A 21129-nucleotide genomic window follows, 5' to 3' on the forward strand; every position below is an offset into this window, starting at 1 on the left:
TATCTGTTGTACGTCTAGTGTTTGTTGACGAGAAGAGCTTCAAAAAGACCTCATCAGTACAACTGTTCTCCCATATAATTGAGTTTATTAAAACCTGCAGTGATAACCTTTTTGGTAACCTTGCAGCAGTTAATGATAAACCTATTTATTTACATAATTTGTGTTGCCCATTGGTAAAATATGTTTTGTCTCACAGTGGAAGAATACATTTTAATATATGTGGTTGTTACTGGAGCCAGGCAGCTTTAGAGGGCTGAAATCCAAGCACCGTCTCTCACTTTGTCTCTCACTTTCAGTGGCTCTTTAATAAGATATTTGGCTATATCAGATTTTGGAAATATGTATGTGTTAATTAATTACCTTTGAGACACTACAAAAATTATGTCTCCCTCAGTTTATCTTTACAAAACATGACGATTGCCAAAAGCAACATAGATGCCATAAGAGGGGTATGGAAAGGTATGTCACAACACATTACATTTTAAGAGGAGCTCATCTTTTGGCTCTGCCTTTATTATTTTGAAATACAGATACAGTTCTCTATCGTCTGAGGTTCAAATAACAGAAGTAGAACAGAAACATCTGTTAAGTTCCCCAATCAGCACAGCAGCTGACAAAGGTCACTTTGCTGTCAGTTTTCTCCCAGATAGCATACTCCATTAATGTGACAGTGATCATCTCTTGCCTTGCACACACTGTACATTTACAAGACCTTCAAATATCCACTCAGTGAATTAATTAGATATTACTATCTCTTGCAGGTGGCTGGAAACATTGTGCCATACACTTAAAAGTTACCAATGATGATATGATGCTCTAAAATGTGATGTCTCTTTACTGTTCATCAGAAAAGAATCAAATATATGACAAGATATTCTGTGTACACTAAACATATCCCATATTACATTGCTATCAGACCATTACAGTCCTTTATTCCATCAGTTATAATAACTGAACTGTAGTTCAGCCTTGTGTCAGTACTGGTAAAGGAAATGTATTATGCAACCATATTCCTCAGAGCAAAATCTTGGGCTAGTTGTACTGTCGTTCTGTTGAGATGGACAAACAATATTCATGAGTTGCTATGCATTCAACCCAGAAGGTGAGGACCTAGTAAGGACTATCAACACTGTCACATGGTATTGTGAACAACATGCATGGCCTGGACATGGTGAGTTATGGGTATCAGGAGGCGAGGCTTAGGGTGGGTGGATGGGGGCCACTCTAGTCGCTTGGATGTGGCAGTCTGTGAGCAGGCCTTGCCACGGCAGATGGGTCCCCACGGTATCCTGCAGGGTGTTGTGCCACCCTACGGGAAGCCACCAGCTCCAGACGAGGAGCAAAACTCAAGCTCCAGCTGTCTGTGTTTGTGCCACCTGCGCCTACAAGCAATGGAGTTGAAACCCCCTCTTTCCCCCCGGACAACAACCATTCTGCCCCTGAGGTTCTCTGATGTCCCCTCCCTCGCCTGCTCAGGCAGGAAGCATATAACTTGAGTGCAACTTAGCAAGAGGGAATGTTTTCCTAAACACTGATGCCCTATAAAGTAACTGTTGAACATATTGATTGTGATTAGTCTTATTAAAGCACTATTTATTGTATTTATTGTTATTAATGACCGGGAGTGGATACAACAAGATAAACATGTACACTGAAATGATTGCACTACCCCTGCAATAATTACAACTTTTGGAAATCTTACAATTTATTCTTTGTGGAGACTATGTTATAGCTGTCGATAAAACTCTGTGGTACTTTTTGATGTTTTAGTTTCTGGTGGCATTGCACTGGATTGCACTATACTGTTAGGGATTTCTGTTGTTTTTGTCACCCAGCGTACAGAATAATAGAAACACTTCACAATATAATGCAATACAGCGCAATGTTATAGTCATATAGTTAGGAGTGCCACAAACAATTATTGATTACATGATTAATCAATAAATCATAGTGAAATACGTCCACCACAAGTTCTCAGAGCACAATTTGAAGTGAAATGTTTCATAATAAAGCACATGCATGCACATATTTAACAGCAGCAGCAGGAAACAAGCAATGTTGTCATCCATCAATAGAAGTTTAACAAGCTCACAAAGAACATCTGAGTGTACTTGTTTAAAAAGTATCTATTCTGAGTTGAGGGAACAGTTTATGAAACAATTTAAATCCAGAAACTTTATTGAGTCTTGTGAACATATTGCAAACAGCGCCATCTAGAGGTTTCCTGTGTTCAAAACCTGTCTCAAGGGCTACATTTCCTGTTTCCATACTAGTATGACAGCTGAAACATACAGTGGTTGCCTACACTTTTAATATCTTCAAAATTGATAAATAATGGGGGGAAAGATGGAGGAAAATGCACCCCAGGGCAAATCCTCATGTAACTCAGCCTGTGCCCAACAAATGTGAATACAGTTGATGTCTCTGTGTTGCCTATATTTAGTAAAAGCCTTTATTTGTTCTTTCTATTCTTCTGTGTTGGAATTCTGCACATTATCAGATTTTGAAGGTAACTTGATCTAATTTTTCATTGTCGGTTTTTAAGGATCTGTGTGTTTTAACAAAGACAAACACAGAAAAACATTTTGGTCATCCAGTTAGGAGATTCATGTGAGGAACCATTCATTAGTTTGGAGCAAACTAACCCCTTATCTTTCAGTACAGTCTGATGCTTGATGATGTGTAAAACATTAATAAAAGACACAATTACCAAGATCTCTGGAAAAACTAGGACATTACATCATGTTTTAATTAAAGGATGTAAAATCAACTCATAATACTACTAGCTTATTTGCTGTTAGCAAAACCTAATCTAACTAAAAATAGCAATCAGATAAAAAAATACGATTAATGAAGAATATTACTACAGTCTACAATAATTTAGTTGACCTGTCTTCAACATGTAGATTTGTTGACAAAATTCAAAAACTGTTATTTTGCTTTGTTTAAGGCTAAAACCTTTAAAGCTAAACATCATTAAAATGCCAATTTAAATGAGCAGTGTCTAAGATTTAGTGGCATCTAGGGGATCAGACTTGGCAGAAATGGAATATAATATTCATGAGTATGTTTTAATTAGTGTATAATCACCTGAAAATAAGAATAATTTTGTTTTCATTACCTTAGAATACATATGGAGCGGGTCCTCTTCCACGGAGCCCACCATGTTACACTGCCATGTTTCTACAGCAGCCCAGAATGGACAAACCAAACACTGGCTCTAGAGAGGGCCTTTTGCGTTTGTGGTGAGTGCTCCAAGCGTGTAGGAGAAACTGTAGGTTCTCCTTCACGCTTTAAGGGGAGGGCTATTCAGTTGGTTGCAATGTGCAACCTCACCACTAGATGTCTCTAAATCTTACACACTGGTCCTTTAAATAAACATAGCCTTTATAAAAAGATGTTATTTTACTCAATGTAAGAGAGAAATCAATAAAGGCAAATGCTCTTGATGAGATAGGATGCATTATGTTAATTACAAAGTCTGTTGATACCTAAAATTAAAAGTTAGTAGAGGGGACATCTTACCACAGATAGCATCTTACCCCACTACTGGGGCAAGATGCCCCTTTAGCTTTTGTTGTTGTTGTTGTTGCTGTTTTGTGTTTGTTTTGTCTTTGTTTGTATTTTTGTTTTGTTTTGTTTTGCTTTGGAGTTTTTGTTTTTGTTTTTGTTTTTGTTTTTGTTTTTTTGTTTTTGTTTTTGTATTGTTTTATGAGTGTATAAACCACAAACTTTACTGGCTTATGTATAATGATACTGTACACTCAAATCACATTTTAAACGCCTTATGTCTTTTCAGTAAATCAACAATGTTCCTCAGGGGGCGTCTTCTCCGATCGTTTTTTAAACATTTTAAATAATATATTGTGTATTGTACTGAAGTGACGTCCAGGCAGTCTAATCAACATGTAGTTCTAAGTGTGTTAAGTGCTGAGGCCATGTTTGTCCGGTGGGTGGGGTCTGACTCACGTTGTTGCTGACAGTCGAGTGAGCAGGTCATAAACTAGTTTGGTGCAAGAACAGTTTGTGTCCGCTGTCATGGAGTCGCAGGGGAAAAAGCACCTTTCCCGATCATTGTTTTGTGTGTTTGTGTTGTGTACACAGCTTCAGCTGAGTTTGACGGGAGGTAAGTGTTAAGAAATCCGAGTCTTCGCTCTAAGCTGAATCAACGTAATGTTTTTGCTGGCATGGTTTTATTGTACTGTCGTTGATTGCAGCGCTGCGTAGGCCTGTGACTATTATCTGCGCTCTTTCTGTACAGGGTTTCATTAGATAAGCCGTGACTAAGTTTTGACTACAGGTATCACTGTAAAGTCCCTAAATGTCGACACACAGGGCATAACTTAGCCCTTAACTTAGCCACTAAGAACGTGTACTCAAGTAGTGTACTTAGGTATAATTTTGAGGTACTTGTGCTTTACTTGAGTATTTCCGTGTTATGCTACTTTATACTATTTGACAGCTTTACTTACTTTTCAGAAGAAGATTTGACACAATGGATAAGATAACAAGCTTTTAAAATACAAGACATTGTTAAAGATGAAACCAGTGGTTTCCAACCTTTTTGGCTTTTGACATCTTACAAAAAGCAGTGTGTAGTCGGGATCACATTTCAGATTTCTATGAATGGTGTGAACAGCTTCACCAAATAGTGATTTTTCCATCTAAACTTCCCACATGGTTTCATTCCAATAAATGTTCAAATGATCCAATATTTCACCAAAAATCAAAGGTTAGAGAAAAATTCCAAAAAACTGAAAACAGATTTGTGTATCTGAACTTTGTTTTTTCTTCTTTCCTCTCCCATTAATCAGCTCACAACCCCTAAGATTTATCTAGTGACCCCTTGGAGGGGCCTGACCCCTAGGATGGGAACCACTGGACTAAACTAGCTGACTTCAGTAGTTCAAACTAGCCCCACCTTCAACAGCTACAACAGTAACATGCTGATTACTCACTGATGCTCAATATATCAGTCAAAAGGACCAAACCACTACTATTACTGCAATACTTTAACTATGTTTTGCTGCTAATACTTATGTACTTTTACCGAAGTAGGATTTTTCATGCAGGACTTTTACTTGTAAAGGAGTATTTTTACATTGCTGTATTGATACTTTTACTTAAGGAAAAAACTAACTTAACTAATAAAAAGTTGAGTGTCTGCACACTGAAATTGTAGGCTATTTAGTAAAAACAGAAAGTAGCTACAGATTAAAAATATGTCTCTTTGTGGTAAAGTTTAGAAACACAAACTGCTTCACAAGTGAGACCTCTCAGATAAACTGTAGCAGCATTTGTCAGCTGTAAAAGCAGTCTGACAGTTATCTTTACAGCCATAAGCGAGCTCCAAAGAGGGAAAACTATTTAATACCAAATAGCAGGTGCAGCGGTCTAAAAGCCACAAGAGAAACAGTGTACAATATCATGACAGCATTTGCCAAACAGACACCAGTAAAGAGGAACAGCGGTCACAAGAACCTAACTAACAAAATAGTTTATTTAGTTTATTTATAAAGTCTATTGGGGGGTTGATAAATGGTGTTAATTGGCATCCAACCAAACATAAAGTCAAATATGTCGCAACATTTTAATGTGGTGATTTGGTTATGTAAGTTTGTTTAGTTAGTCATCTTTCATGAAGTGTTTTGTCAGTTTCTCCCTGTAGCTTGTAAACTGGCCGACACAAATGTGCACAGCTAGAAGAAATTTTGATATTTCAGGTGTCAAATCTTTCTATTGATGCTCACGTTTTTGACTTTCCTCAGACTGTCCTGGAGATGGACGCACCTGGGTGCCTTTCAGAGACAGATGTTACCACTTTGTCCACGGAGAAGAAGACAAAATCAAAAGCTACACTTTTGAAAGAGCAAAAACTCTCTGCCAAGGCTTTGGTACATGAAACATTTTATTATCACATATTTTGCTACTATTAAAAATAGACTGTATTTTCAATGTGTGAGTGATTCCGCTGTTATCCTTTTTCTAGAGCTTTTGACCATCCAGAGCGCTGAGGAGAATGACTTTGTCATTAAATATAGCCCAGAGGTGTGGAAAGGCAGTGTCAATGTGTGGCTGGGAATGTATTATGACACAAACAGTGAGTACCATGTGACCGATGGCCTATGAGAAGATGCAGGCTGACTTCCATAATATCAAATCTAATTCTCAAAAAATTGGAAAAACATAACTTTATTACAATTATTTGGAGGTAACTAGAAGGAAAATGTACAGTGAACCTTGCAGGGTTTTTTGGTTTTGGGTTAGATGTTTGTAATAATTAGGAAATACTGTGTTAAAAGTCCATTGATTGTTTTGTGCAACAGTTTGACAAAAAACATCTTGACTCAAGGTCCACTTATCTCTATTTTTCTGTGTAACTTTAGGACTGCTTGTGTATGTTGGCTTAAAAGTTGAGCCAGAGTTAAGATTTTCTCTATTCTACTTTCTAAAAATAGATTTACACTGCTGTCTGTGGTTTGCTTATTTCTGTATTTTCCTGAACAACATGTTTGACTAAAATAATCTGAAGAGCTGTCTGTTAGCTTGTCCTTTGTTTTCTACCAGTGCCTGCTACTTTTAAAAGCTTGTATGACAACACTGACTCCTCCTTCTCTCTATAAATTCTGCCACAATTTCAGGAAATCCTGTTTTTAAGCAATCATGCTTCCAGTAGGGGAAGCTGCATTAAACTAACAGACAGAACAGACACATTAAATCATATTTAAATTAGGGGAAATTCACATCTGTTATTTCTTTCAACGATATTATTTTGCGCTGTAGCACAGTTCAGTGCAGTTTTTGAGAATGTGATACAAAAGGCAAAGCAAAAAGGAACGCCATAATAATAATAATAATTCCACCATCATGTGGCTCACTGACTTTACCTGTGATAGGAGGCTGGTATTCTCGCTGCCTGTTGTGTCTCACGCTGGAGCGCTGATTGCTCTGTCTTGTCAGGTGATGACATGAAGTGGTACAATGAAGACCCTGTGAAGTTCACCAACTGGGAAAACAGCTATTCTCCATCAGACATTGCGCCCATGGATAGGTGTGTGGCTCTGCATAGTGACACAGGAAAGTGGGAAAATGTCAGCTGCGAGGATGATGTGGAGAATGGAGTGGTCTGTGAGATAGCTCAGGGTAAGACTTTTTTCAATACAACACATAAAGTCTATCTTTAACGGCTGTTGATTTGCTAAATTAAGCTCCCAGAAGTTATTAAAAAGAAAGATCCATGAGTATTTACAGTAGCAAGATTCTTGTTAATGTGACATATGAAAAAATGTGGGTGGAATTGTTTTTCCCTCACTTGCTTCACAATGTGTTATTTTGCTTTTCAGACGCAGAGGAAGCCAAGCAAAGTAAGTCAACCTTTTTTGTTGGTGTTGTTTTTTTACTTATTCCTCTATGCTTGTGATTACTTATTCTTCTATGAGCTTGTGTTTACTACTTATTCTTCTATAAGCTTGTGAACTTCCTTGCATTGTTAATTGTCCTCCTCAGAACCTAGTGCGCTGCTGTCGGCCCTGGTCATTCTCAGCGTGGTAGCTATCATGGGAGTCTCAGTGGTTATTTGGTTCCTGCACCAGAAGCATAATCTGGGCTCTACTGTCTTCACGGCGTTCGAGTACCACCCTCCGTTCAGAGTCCTGGACACAGACCGGTCCTGCCTGGTGGAGGCTGAGGAGACGGACAGCGTGCCGTAGGAAACTATAGCCTGTGCTCTCTTCACTAGGTGGATTCCACTCTTAAAACAGTTACTGAAGCAGTTTTGGGTTAGCACAATGTCGATGACTCAGAATAATGTAGTGTGATTGAGAAAAAACTGACGCCAATACTAACCACTCACTGTGGCACATCCTAAAACATCTCACCATTTCTGCTTTTTTTGTCATCTGCACTAACAAAGAGTCATCTGTGTATATATATCAATTGAATTTAGCTATAGCCTGGTGTACATGTCATCCGTGATTGGATGTACAGTAACATCAGGCTATTTATCAGGCACTACACATTGCTTGGATAACTTTTCAGATCATTGTTTCTCTCTCATATTGAAAGTAACTCATTATTTCTTGTTGAAAGAGGGAGAACTGAAGAGCAAAGCATTCATACTTTTGGTGAGCAGACAGAAATGTTCTGTTTAGTATCGTATTCCCATAAAGTTGGGGAATAGAGGGAGATTATACAAGGAATGGTCCAAATCAGTGTAGCAGAGCCTGCTGACTTTTTGTCCCTAGTATGGCTCAAGCTCTAAAACCACTGGATTGGTTGGATTTCTTTTTTGTTACACCCTCCCCGCCTGGTAAATGCTCACGTCTCTTCTACTCCATCAACTTGTGACACACATTTTCTGTTCTAAATTTGAGACAACCCTGTCAGGATCACAAGGGTTATTGCCTCAGACTTTATACAGCTCCCCCCAGAGCCACAGAGGACAAAATACATCCATTTTCACAGGCTAAGTAGTACTTCTCATGATGAGTAAATGGACATGCATAAAATAGTCCCTAAGTAGTATTCATAGAAACAGGAATTCTCAATCACATACTATGAAGGCCACATGTTATCTTAATCAGGCCAAAAGCTGAGTGAGACTATTGTATGAGCAGTTGCTTGATTACTTCATGTATGTTAATGTTGCCATTGAAGTGTTGTTGTGCAGTCCATTAAGCAGATTCTTTTCCAAGTAAAAAATCAATTGAAATGGAAAACCGTCCTAAAGCAGACACCCTGACCAGTTTCCCTGCATTCTGTCCTGGGCTAATGTTTGTTTTGGTTTTTTTTACCAACTTTTTGGCTGGTAAAAAGTACACAATCCCCTCTCTCGTGACTAGATGTGTGCCTAACTGAAAAGAAAAAAAAAGAAAGAAAAATGACGCAATAATCAACCTTCAATCTTCTGCACTGGTTAACTGGTCAAATGATACAGTACAATATGTATTTTAAATGTTTTTTTTGCTGCCCTATGAAATACAATCTTGGCATTATTATTGCTACATTTTTATGGTGTTTGTCATGATTTTGATGTTGGAAATAAACTATCTACTACTACTACTTTTGACATTTAAGACAATCAAGATTTGGCTATCTTATCTCATGGGTATATTGCAGAATGATGGTAAAGACACTATTACATTGTGTAAAATACCCCTCTTAATATGGAATACAGTGTTTTGCATTTTCAGTTTGTATGAATGCTTTTGTGCAATATTTGACAATAATTTGGCAGAATCTGAGCCTTTGTGTGTTTTTCGTAATAAAGAATGTTTTACCATAGTAAGTGTTTGTTTTTTCTTTGATTGAATTGATCTGAGTCACAAAGTGCTACCAGGCAGTATCAAGAAGTATTCTATGTAGTATAATTCTTCATAGTATGTCTCCAGTCATAGGTCACCTTGTGATGTTGAGATCAGGACTCTGTGGGAGCCACACCATCTGCATCTAAAGTGCCTAAAAGCTTTGCACAGTTCTGTATACAATTGAGTAGAAAAAGAAGAATTAGGACACCGAAACTGAAGATAGAGTCCTGTTAGTTTCAAAAGGATATCTACACTAAATCATCTGAAAAGTATCGGTTCCTTGAAATGTCTAGTGGCGCTATTGGCATCTCAGCATGACACAAGATGTAACAGAAGTGAAAGTTTCCATTCATGCACGTTTAATTTTAGACTACTTAGAAAACTGTGGTGTAACAGATACTCTTGGTCTTTGCTGCAGATGCTTATTTAAATATTTGTAACATCTAAAGACAGTAATGAATCATCATGGGCATTTGTGTACTAACATTTGTTTACATGGCACTCTAATACTGCTTAAAGGAGAAGGACTGCGCACAAACTTGCTCATTTCAAACAGGAATAATTCCAATATTGCACCATAACAAAAAACCCACTTCCACTATTCCCTGTAATTTCTAGATTTGGCCACCAGGTGGGACAGTGAATCAAATTTCTGCCTTGTGTCTTTTTCTCTGACATTACATGGAAAAGGATTTTCCCCCCAATAATTAATGATATAATAATAATGAATGGCTTGGAATTATGAAAGATATTGAGTTTGACACTGTTGTGTGAATATTTGCTGTTGGGAAACAATCTGTAATAAAAACCTATTCTGTAAAAAGTACACATCATTTAACATTTCTGGGAGAAATAAATCCTTAACATAAACATTGTAAATGAAATGTGAAATCCAATGATTAATTAAAGAAAGCTTATCATGTGTCCAAGCTAAGGTGAAAGTCCTTTTGATGATTAAGAAAGTCATGCAGTCTCGTGGTAGCCAATAATTAACATGTGATGCGAGATGAAGGTTCAAACAGCAGAAGGCAGTGACCTGCAGGAGAGGACCATTGGCTGCAGTATGGTGCCATAGAGGCTATGTGTGTGGGTATGTGGGTTTGGATATGTCATATTTCTTCTTTGAGTTTTGTTGTTTGTTTTTTTTGTACAATTTTCCTCTTGCATTCACCAAAAGCTTAAGGAATTAGAAAATAACAATGACATTTGAAAAGAGTTTTGCTTAAACAAAGCTTAAAGGCTAATTTTCTATGTATAAATAAAAGTGTAGCCCAGTAGCCAAAAATGAAAACACAAAATTGCAATCTGCTGACAGGCTGCTGATTTTAATATAATAATGGCTGAACAGCAATATCTGTCTGTAAGGCTGTTACAGGTCTCCTGGCATCAGTAATGTAAACACTAAAGTAAAAGATCCCTATATTTACAATACACACAAAAAGGTGGGGTTTTTTATACATTATTCAAACTGTTCAATTATGTAGAGTACCTCAAATGTATATGGTCAACATACAGCTGGCTTACTTGGATAGACTTAAACAGAAATCAAAATTTCAAACTCAAGTTGACCATGTTTTCCCAATACCAAACAGTGATTTACCCTCATAAATATGCAACAAAGTATAATTCATTACAGATGCATGCGCTGAAAAAGCCTTTGAGTGGAACTCTGAATGATGCATTGAGAAAGCTTGGAGAGTGATTGTCAATGTTCCTTTCTTCACACAGCGTATATACAATCTGGCCTGGTTCTAGACCCCTTCAATTGCTGCCGTCGTCTCTGAACTATTACAGTGATTCAAATAAAATAATGAAAGAATGAGTAATGAAGTGAAAACAAAATGGAAATTCAGTCTGATTATCAAGCTGTATTAGGTCTCCTGAACGTACAAAGGTTTGTTATTCATTGCTACAGAGAAGTGTTTAGCTCCTGTATGTCATCAGTTTACAACAAAGAAAAAAAAAAGTGTTTTCCCGCACAGGCAATTATGATAATTTTAATTTTGATAATTAATTTTAACATTACATACTGAAAAGCCTCATTAGATTTTTTGGGGGGGAAATGACAGGGTTGTATTTCATCTATGAGTAACCACCACATATCCCAAACTGTCTCTTCTGTTTTACTGGGATGTGTGGATTTTATTACCACAGCGGGGCTGTTGTCTCATCACAATAGCAGTAATGTCCTATTTTTGCTTAAATAATAGCAAATTAATTTCATTCACGCATCTGTCACACCACTGCTTGGAGGAGGAAGAGGTCTACGCTGACCCAGAATGACTAATTAAAATGACATACAGTAGCGTGACAGATGGAATGAAAATGAGAGCCGCGTTGGATCACAAGACATAGGTTCATCAAGCCTGTGAATTATCGAGTTATGTGTCAACACAATACAATACAGACCCAAAAAAAGCAGACTTGTCTTAAACTTGTAAATATATAGGATACAGTGGTGACGCTGGCTTTTGTGTAACTACAAAGAGCCCGAACTCTTTCCTGTCTTTCTGTTTCTGTTGTTTTTTTTAATTCTGTTTTAGCTCATCCTCTATTCATGTTCTTGTCTTTTCTGGGAAAGGTGTCTGTAAACAGAAGTGGAAAGCATCTGTCTTTCATCTTCTGGAAGTCTCATGTTTCTCCCCCGTTCACTGCACTGGAACATGCTCCAAATAACAGAGGAAAACAAAGGCCACTATTTAGATGACTGCATCTCTGGCCACCTATTCTAGATACAGAATACTCTATTTCACATCACGTCAAGACACATACAACACTTCACTTAATTACATTACAGTTCGGATCTGTAAAATGAATGCATAAACCTGGCCTATTTCAAATCACAATTTTAATATGGAGTGCCACACCTTTGTGTTTTTTATTCAAAATAAATGCAAAAACATGTTTTATCATCTTGTTACATTATTCATTTATGGTTTCCTTTCAATTCATGGCAAAAAAGTAATTCAACTTTAAGTTTTCACTTATACAATTACATGATATGAGTAAGATGATACAGTTTTTGTGTGTGACTACCAAGTTTACATCTTCCTATCTGACGACTCACATGGCATGGCAGATCATTTAACTCCAAAGAATTGTTGCAAAGATTTTATAAGATTAATTTACCCCATTTTTATCCCGGAGACTGTACCATTTCCTAAATCAAACGCATATGCAGTGCTGGAAGGCTTTGGTGTTAATTTGTTTTCCATCAGTCTCTAGAGAGATCATCTTTGCTGTGTCTTTGGTATCTCATTATACTTTCTAATCAAGACTTTAAAAAAATCCCTTTAAAGAGGACAGACTGCCCTTCCCCCAGCATGCTGCTTGCATCGCAGCCATCGACTGCGATTTATTATGTTACAAATGACCAAGGTGGGCTGACATTTTGATTGCACGACGTGAAAAAAAACCCACCGCCAGGAAAGGTTTTTTTGTGGTGATGCTGCTCTGATCTCTCCAATTGCTCATTCTCTCTAATGGGGGTTGTCCAATACAAACAGAAAAAACCCAGGTATCCTGTTGTGCAGCTGACAAATTCATCAAATAATTTTTTCATCTCTCACCATGTGTGTTTAACCAGGCAGGCCAGTAGCTCCTGTGACTGCAGCATCTGAAATGACACAGAATTACAAGGGGAGAAAAATCAATGAGCACAAGGGATGATGAACAAGCAAATAAACCCATTTTAAATCTTACAAATGCTGATCAAGGATTTTTTTTTTCTCCACATCTTTAATTCAAATGAGCCTTTGTGCCTTAATTACTGTATCCAATTAGCTCAACTCCATGTTCAGTGTGCATTGGTGAAAAGGTGCAGTGCCCTGGATTGAAACCCACTGTGTCCTCTGAACACTGAAACACAGCGTCTTTTTTACAAAAAAGACAACACAATGCATCATACTGTTGCTTTTTGTTTAATCTATCCAGAAATAAAACACAGACATCTAACGTACCAGATTCTCAGGTGTATTTTAAAACTAACCTCTTAGAAGAAGCTTACTTGACTTGATTCATTGCAAAGTCTTATACTGTGTAATTTGCGATATGTACACACTGGATATACAGCACCACAGAACATTGTCACAGTGTTACAATGTGTTGTAAATGTACCCCGTTGCCTGTTGCCAGTTATGTGCTTAACGTTAGCAAAAAAAGGGCAGACAGTGGTCACTACATTGGATGCATATTTTTTTTATTTAATTACAACCATCACTTAAACACAAACACCTTGTTAATAGTTTCTTAAACACATTTTAAGCAACATGTGGTCATGGTCTGAAATGAGCAGTCCATACGTTTTCAAATAAGAGTCTGGCAAAAGGAAAACAGTGGAAAACACCACTGATGGCCACTATCACTAAAGACTTTAAGCTGCCTCCTTTGGAATAGATATATAGACTCCTGAGGGCCAGGTGTAATAGAGTCAAACAGTCCTTCTTAATATATGCAATAAAATCCCTTAATTTGCACTCTATAAATTAATGTACACCCTCTGTATTAAAGGGCACACCTGTGTTTTGTTTATAACCTTATTGTTATTTATTGGTTCATCTGTTTCACATTGTTTTCACTTATTGTTATCACTTATTGGTCTTACTGCTGTTGCATGTTATGTTTTCTAATCGATGATCTCTTGTTGTTTTTGCTGTTGGATGAGTCTGTTTTGACGTGTCTGTTCTCGCCATGCTGCAAGCCAAATTTCCCATGAAGGACAATAAAATCAAGACTGAACTGAACTATTATTCATACTGAAGAGTCATCAAACTTTCAACAAAAAAAGACATTATTTATTGATCTTGTCATTCAGTCTTACTTTGAGAATTTAGACACACCAACAGCACTGTATATGCACCACAATGTGCAAACTGTTAATGCCATTAAGACCTATTGTGTATGCCTCCTTTGATTATAAACCATAAAACAAGCTATGAGCATGTATGCAGCATAACTTTTCCTTAACAATTTTTTCTTGTTCTTATTTTGAATGAAAGATTCAAACTTACATCAGCCTCTTGGTGACCTATATAGCCCAGTATATTTTAGGGGTTATATTGGGGTTCATTTAGGGGTTACTGTATAAACAAACAAACAAACTTGTAGCATCTGACAAATTTGCTTTCACTGTCATGCCAGGGATCTAGTGGAGATTGAAAGCATCTGAAACTGTGCGCACCTGTTTGTAAAGGAGTTAATGCATAAATGTACGAGAGTACTGAGCAGTAGCTTATGAAGATGTTGTAATATTCATAAATGAATACCATTAGACATATGCAGCATTATGGCATCTATTTTTACATTTACTACTGTGCAGCAGTGCATGCTGATGTTGTCACTTTGTGCACTTGCTGGCTGCAGTCTTGAGAACAAAAGTTTGCATTGTAGAAGGCTTCAGCTGACGTCACTTCTCTTGAGTTGAGTGAAACGGGAGGACAGTCAGTCTGTTCAATCTGCGATTAGACACCAACACGCTCAGTCACACTCCCTCCTCCCACCCGGCCGAGACTCAAACACTAAACACATCAATTCATCATTCATCTTTCTCAAACAGCGCTAAACTGGGAAGTGAACTAATAACAGTTTTATTTTCAATTTCGCTTTTTTTTTTTTTTTTTTAAAGGAATACACGGCTTTTCAGCGATAAGGTGAGTTGTATATTCCTTGTTTAGCCATGGGGAGTTAGTAACCTTAGCTTGCTAGGTGATAAAACTCACTAACGTACGTTCAGCTCTGTTATTTTATGGATTTCTGTCGTCCGGAGCTAACCGCTAAGCTAACGTTCATTTGCTAACGTTAAACCCATAGCGGTAGCATCCTTCTCCTACACTTGCCGGTTGTCCGCTCCGTGAGTGCAACACGGCGATTTAAAAAAAAAAGTTGATGTCAAAAGTAGATATAGCGTTTGTGGATGTTGCCGAGCTAAACTTTGTCCAGAATATAACTGTTCTCATGTTGAAATGGTAACTTGGTCGCAAAAAGAGTGTTTGGACACAGTTGGGTAACTAACGTTAACGTGACACCGGTACTTGGCACACAGACACAGGCAGGCAGGCAGGCAGGCAGTGCTGTCCAGTCTTGTGTTTACCTTGCAGCATGCATCCTGTCTTTGTTGCCAGCTGGTCCACTCTGCGGATTCACCGTTTATCCAGAAACGTTAATGAACCGCCGATGAAAACATGTACGTAAGTTAGCTTGTAAGAAATATTAGGTTTTCAGCTCACAGTACGCTTCTTGTAGGAGTGTATCATTTAACAAAAAAAAAAGTCTGGCTGCATGTGTAATGCTTGTTGTGCTTTGAAGCTTCGTGTGAGAACATGTCATGAATTTATCCAACAACTGGGTATAATACAGCTGTGTTTTCTTAATGTTTTATCTCCTTCATCTTTCCTATTAAATGTTTTGTTATCCGTGTTGAAGCCGGGCATCCTGCTGGTGTCTCTCCCCCCTCTCTATCCTCTCTTTTTGTGGCTTCCTCTTAAAGGGGAGCGCAGCTAATGCAGCAGCTGCGGTCTGGGCTGAAATTTACCCTTTGAGATTATGACAATACCCTCCATTTTTTCTGCTTTCATATTAACAACAAGGCATTCGCCATCTTGGGTTATTTAAATTAGCACTGTCTAACGAAACGGCGTTTATCTGTAACAAAGTTATGAAACTTTGGAGGAGAAAAGATTAGAAAGAAACGACATTGATTTCTGTTCATTTAAAATTGAACCGAATGTCATCACATAAAATATAAAAGGTTTTGGAGTTATGGGAAGTTTGATTTATGAGATTTTAAAATAGATTTTATGTCATCTTATATCCCATGTTATATCATGGGATGAAATGTCACACATGTGTTTAGCCCTAGAAATTCAGTTTTTAAGCCTTGTAGTTGCTGCCAAATCTGGGTGCCATAGGTCTTATTTCCAATGCAGAAATCAGGACATTTTAACATTGTCCTGATTTCTCTCCTATGCAGTATGGTTTTGTGCTGGGTCAGCTTCCTCTAAATTTGAAGAAGCCTAATAGAAATTAATATGAATGACCTATAATACTTTTGTCTGTCAGTCGTGAGCACACACACACTCACACACACTGACTGGCATTGAGGCCACAGAAGCACAAACTAGAAAAACTACATTTAAAGTGCAACAATAAACTTATTGCACATTAAATAAATGATGAAGACTGTCCTTGATATGTCATAGGATTTTTCAGAGCAGACATTTTGACTTATCGTTGTAGGAGAAGCACAGGTGTTCCTAATGAGGCACTGATTTATTCAAGTGTCCCAGTAAAGCCATGACAGTTTGACAGTGAGCCAACATGCACAATACCGGGACCCTGAACCTTAAGCAGCTAAATGGAATTCAGCCATCATGACTTATTATTATTTACATCTGTACTTTTACTACTACGTCTCCCGACATGTCAAAACGTCTTCCGTGAGGGCTGTAGTTTGTTAAAACCTGGACAAGTTCTTTTTTTTCTGGCATTTAACTAGTCCCTTTCAAACTTTGCCATGGCAGCGTCAAGCACACTTCATACAGGAGTATTTAGGCTAATTCAATACAAAGATTATTTGTGGTGTAAATTCTACTGAGGTCATTTCAGTTTTGGCAGGCATCTTTTGTTCGCCGCACATAAGAACTAATTTACCTTTACCGATATAATTGATGTTCACGAACTAGCACGTGCAAAGGGCACATACAGTCTTAAGTGAAACGGCAGTAAACATTATTCCTAGTAAAGTCCATCATTTAAATGGCTTCAGTAGCCAAGGCAGCAAGATAAATCAGATCACAGCCTTGATGTGTTATGCATGCATCCAGTAACTGCCAATGAATCAAAACACAGGTAGAAGGTCACTAAATTTGCCTCATATTTATTCAGATCACATGTCCTTGACAACATCTACAAGGAGAACAATGTTGAAGTGCTACGTTCTAGATATGAGGTTTTAACATTGAGTAATCAATGTTCTTCAGTGCTCCAAAGACTCAAATGTAGCTCATGGTTGCGAAATTACTTGAAACAGCACTTTTTAAATGTCATCAGTCAAATTATAACAGATAATTTTCCGCTCAATTGTATTTCTCAGATTTATCCACTTAATAGCGAGCTATTTTTTAGTTACTCTTTCTTGATGCATTGTAAAACTTGATAAAACCGTATCTTTGTGTCAGTATCTCAGTATCTCGTTTACTTGACAATACATGAAGACCTTATATACTATCAGTAGCATACCACATACTAGTAGATTCAGTGATCTACTACTGTATCTCACATTGCCTTGGCTGCCAAGCTATGTTAACCGGCTTTGTGTTTTTTCTTTTGCTGAATTGGTCACAGTGCTTACCATTTCAGCTTACCATTTCAAGTGGGATCACATGAACACATCTGGTTTGTCAGACTTTCTTGGCCCCTCTTGGTATGTTCTTACAGAATATGAGATGGTCCCCTTTTTTTATGTCCCTTTGGCCCTTTCAAGAGCAAGACTGTTAATAATTGTGTTTTCACCCATTTTCACCCTGTCTCTCCTATTCTTACCCTTTCCACAAGTTTGCACTCATTAATCAAAGATGCTGGACTCCTGCTGAGGGCTGAGTGGGTTCATCAATTTGGCAGCCTGCTTGGTGTAAGGAACAGTGCAGAGGCTCTTTACATACAAGCATACATAAATCTGTGGTCTTTATATGCAAGCCCTGAAGGTTAATACTGTATAATTCAATGTACCCTCTTTGTCTGCTGTGATTGATGTTTTTAAACATGTAAGGCTTGACGGGAGTCCCTTTTTGTAGGTCAGTGTTGACACTTTATGATTGGGTGAGCTTCGGGGGAAGCGGCACGAGGGAGGTGGATTATTAGGAATATGTCAGGGAGATTACTCTTTTTCACTCATCTTCCTGGTCTATTTTTCTCTCCGCCTGGAGATGCTTGTCATAGTGCTTTATTTGAATCAATGATGTTTCCGTGACTGTTAATGGGGCTGTTTAAAATGCTGTTTAAAATGCGAGTGGTGTGGTCTGTTTGTTTGGCTGTTCAGTATTTATTTGCGTGTTTTGCTGCAGGACTTGCAGGCCAGCTGAGAATGGATGAATTGACTCCATAATCATAATTCTGAGTCAGATAGTTGCACGAGAAAGGCTGACCTTTAGTCCAGTTACTGTTGTAAACCATACCACTCTCACACACAAAGTCTGCGCCTCTGCAGCCTCTTTTTTTTTTATTTATTTATTTTTTTTTTTATTGATCCTCATGCATTTAAAATCTGGACACTGCTGCCACAAACACTTCCACTTTAGCTGTGCTAGGCATGCTGCTGCAGCCACATTTTTAAATATTTAATTTTTACTCAATATTGTCTGCCCTGATAAGAGACTGGAGAAAAGAAATTCATCCCTAAAAATGTCTGGATCAGCAGAGGCCGAAAATCTATGGCTTAGTGAACCAAATTGACTAAATTCTTCCATCACCATAGACAGTGTGCATGCATCTTGGCATGCAGTGAGAGTATTGCAACTCCATCTCTTATAAGTACTTGAAAAACTTTTGCACATTACTATTTTAAAGAAACAGCACAATTGTAAACTGTAATTCTTTTTATTGTATTGCCGAGAAAAAGTGTTTTAGCTGAGTGGTTAAATCTGATCCTCAGTTTGGCTGGAGTGGATTATCTGGAAATAATCTCTATAAGAAATAATCTCTACAAGGTAACAATATGTAGACACATCTACTGCTGGATTATTGCTGACTCTTTTTAAAGCTGCAACTAATGATCATTTGCATTATGGATCAATGTGGCGATTGATCAAAAAGAATTGATTAATAGTTTAGTCTAAATAGAGAAAAGTAGCAAATCCTTACATTTTAGAAACTGAAACAAGCAAATATGTTGGTGTTTTTGCTTGATAAATGACCTCAGCAATCAAAACTGTTGCATGTATAGTTTTTGGAGAAAATGAATGGAAAGCTTGCACTTTGATTTGAAGCGTTATTTCACCCTCAAGTTTGATCAAACTGGTTTTGATGACTAATTGTATTGTGGAGGCTGCTCTCGACATAGTTCAGGCCTGAACCACCAGCAATATTTTGATAGCCTGTTTGACAATATCTGCTTTTCTCACACATTATGCTTGTGCAATTCAATTTTGCATTAGCAAAATATGTAATAAGAGAAACATACTACTTCATGTTTTATGGTTTCCATCAACATATCTGCAATATATCAGAAAGAATGTGAATATTATTCATATATCGACAAAATATTCCGTTCACTGCCAATGTTTTCCCACAAATATCTGGGCATGGCAATAAGGAACATTGTGGCAAGGCAAATAAAACAAGGGAAACATGATTGTCATGTTTAACAATAAAAATGTCAACACTGACAGCTAGTAAGAGTAAGAGCCAGATAGATGGACAGCTGAGTAACCTGAGGAGGCTCAGCCTTGTATTGTAGTAGTCCAAGGAATTCTTGCAGCAGCCCATCATTAGAGACTGGAGAGCGACCTTTTTACTCTTGATATTGAATGAAACATTCGAGTGCCTCTTTTTCACTGGTATTCACACTACAAAATGACACAGATGGAACTGCAAGGTGACCCGCATGTAGATGGCACACAAGAAGTGTTTCATTCTAGTGATGTGAGAGCACCGAGGCTACTCTTGAAAGCTATTAGATTTCCAGTGTTAACCCTTAGAGACCCACAATAGACCCATTTTTGTCTTTTTTTAGGGGGGAACAGGGGATCTTTAGGGGGAGATGGCAGGTCAACACTATATGCCACGTAGAAGTGGTATACATCATCTGAAAGCTGGGAACCTGAAGATTAATTTAGTTTTGGTTAGGCACCTATTCAAATTTTGAAAGCACAGAACATTATGATGGAAGTATATGGTCATCATTCCAATGCTCATTTATGTCTCATAAGTTGTTGCAGCAATTTTTGAGTTGATAGTGTTTGTTACATAGATTTGGTGTAAAATTTAACAATTTTTGAACACTCGAGAATTGATAAAAATGGTCAAATATCCCTCCGCAATACCACATTAAGACACCAAGACCTTAAGAAACATCATAGAAAAAATCATGCTGTGATTTGGTATCAAAAACTTTTGACATTTGGAGATTTCTGTAAGAATTGCATTTTTCTGCGATTGGATGGCAAGTACTTCTGTTTTGGAAATTGCTCAGAAACCCCATATTGTCAATAATACACCTAGAAAATCCAAACATCCTCTGAATGGCCTCAGTCTCTAGTTTGTGGTTGTAAAGTTTCATGAGGCTGTGATTATCCTAGAGGTCACAATAGGCCATTTTATACAGTGAGGTCAGTTTTCAAAAGATGATCTCACTACAATGAAATGGCTATTATGCGGACCAACATCATCACACATGAATACAATTGAATCCACAATAGTCTCAGCTTTCCAGTCATACCAAATTTATTCAATTCCAAAACTGTTTAGGGATCTCAGTATGCAGAAATATTCAAAAACACCATTTTTAGAAAAGGCAAAAATAACATCTATACTGCTTGCAAAAAATGTATGGTTTTTGCCCAAAACTGCATATCTGTAAAGGGGAGACTCATGGATACCCATAGACCCCATGTCATTCCAATATCTTGAGGTGAGTGGTCAAGGGACCCCTTTGAAAATGGTCATGCCAGTTTTTCCCTTGCCAAAATTTTGCCTATCTTCGGAGCATTTTTTCCCCCCTTCCCAACAAGCTATCATGACATGGTTGGTACCAATGGGTGCCTTAGGTCGTCTTGTTTCATTTGATACCAGTATCTTCACTGGCTTTAAAACTGAGCCCACTACAGTCTCT

The 21129-nt window shown here is 37.7% G+C and overlaps 2 protein-coding genes across 9 annotated transcripts in view; both read left to right on the forward strand.

Moving 5' to 3' along the window:
• The first annotated feature begins 3969 nt into the window (after window positions 1–3969).
• cd302 (CD302 molecule) lies at window positions 3970–9282 on the forward strand. 2 transcript variants are annotated; one of them, XR_006405924.1, is made up of 7 exons: window positions 3971–4126; window positions 5769–5894; window positions 5990–6100; window positions 6961–7143; window positions 7344–7364; window positions 7507–7926; window positions 7962–9282. XR_006405924.1 is itself a non-coding variant. In XM_044365282.1 (6 exons), the coding sequence occupies exons 1-6, from the start codon at window positions 4039–4041 to the stop codon at window positions 7707–7709; spliced, it is 732 nt and encodes a 243-aa protein (XP_044221217.1). In that variant the 5' UTR covers window positions 3970–4038; the 3' UTR covers window positions 7710–9282. The 2 variants fall into 2 exon arrangements, 1 of the variants encoding a protein (XP_044221217.1); XM_044365282.1 differs by having other exon boundaries at window positions 3970–4126; window positions 7507–9282.
• A 5427-nt stretch (window positions 9283–14709) lies between these two features.
• The window catches only part of LOC122992175 (bromodomain adjacent to zinc finger domain protein 2B), a 62633-nt gene continuing 56213 nt past the window's right edge, over window positions 14710–21129 (forward strand). For 5 of the 7 annotated variants that reach the window (XM_044365844.1, XM_044365846.1, XM_044365848.1 and 2 more), the window contains exon 1: window positions 14711–14953. The gene's annotated coding sequence lies outside the window, so the exon portion shown is untranslated. Of the gene's footprint in view, window positions 14954–15394; window positions 15487–21129 lie in introns of those variants that run through there. The other 2 variants (XM_044365847.1, XM_044365845.1) reach the window with 2 other exon arrangements.

This window comes from Thunnus albacares, chromosome 11, assembly GCF_914725855.1.
Source record: "Thunnus albacares chromosome 11, fThuAlb1.1, whole genome shotgun sequence".
NCBI classification, from domain to species: Eukaryota; Metazoa; Chordata; class Actinopteri; order Scombriformes; family Scombridae; genus Thunnus; species Thunnus albacares.

Excerpts from the sequence above, each read along its gene's own strand:
- cd302 (XM_044365282.1), top strand. The coding sequence starts at position 4,039 with ATGGAGTCGCAGGGGAAAAAGCACCTTTCCCGATCATTGTTTTGTGTG. Across the intron at positions 5,895-5,989 it reads AACTCTCTGCCAAGGCTTTG|AGCTTTTGACCATCCAGAGC; the intron begins GTACATGAAACA and ends TCCTTTTTCTAG. Across the intron at positions 7,144-7,343 it reads GGTCTGTGAGATAGCTCAGG|ACGCAGAGGAAGCCAAGCAA; the intron begins GTAAGACTTTTT and ends TTTGCTTTTCAG.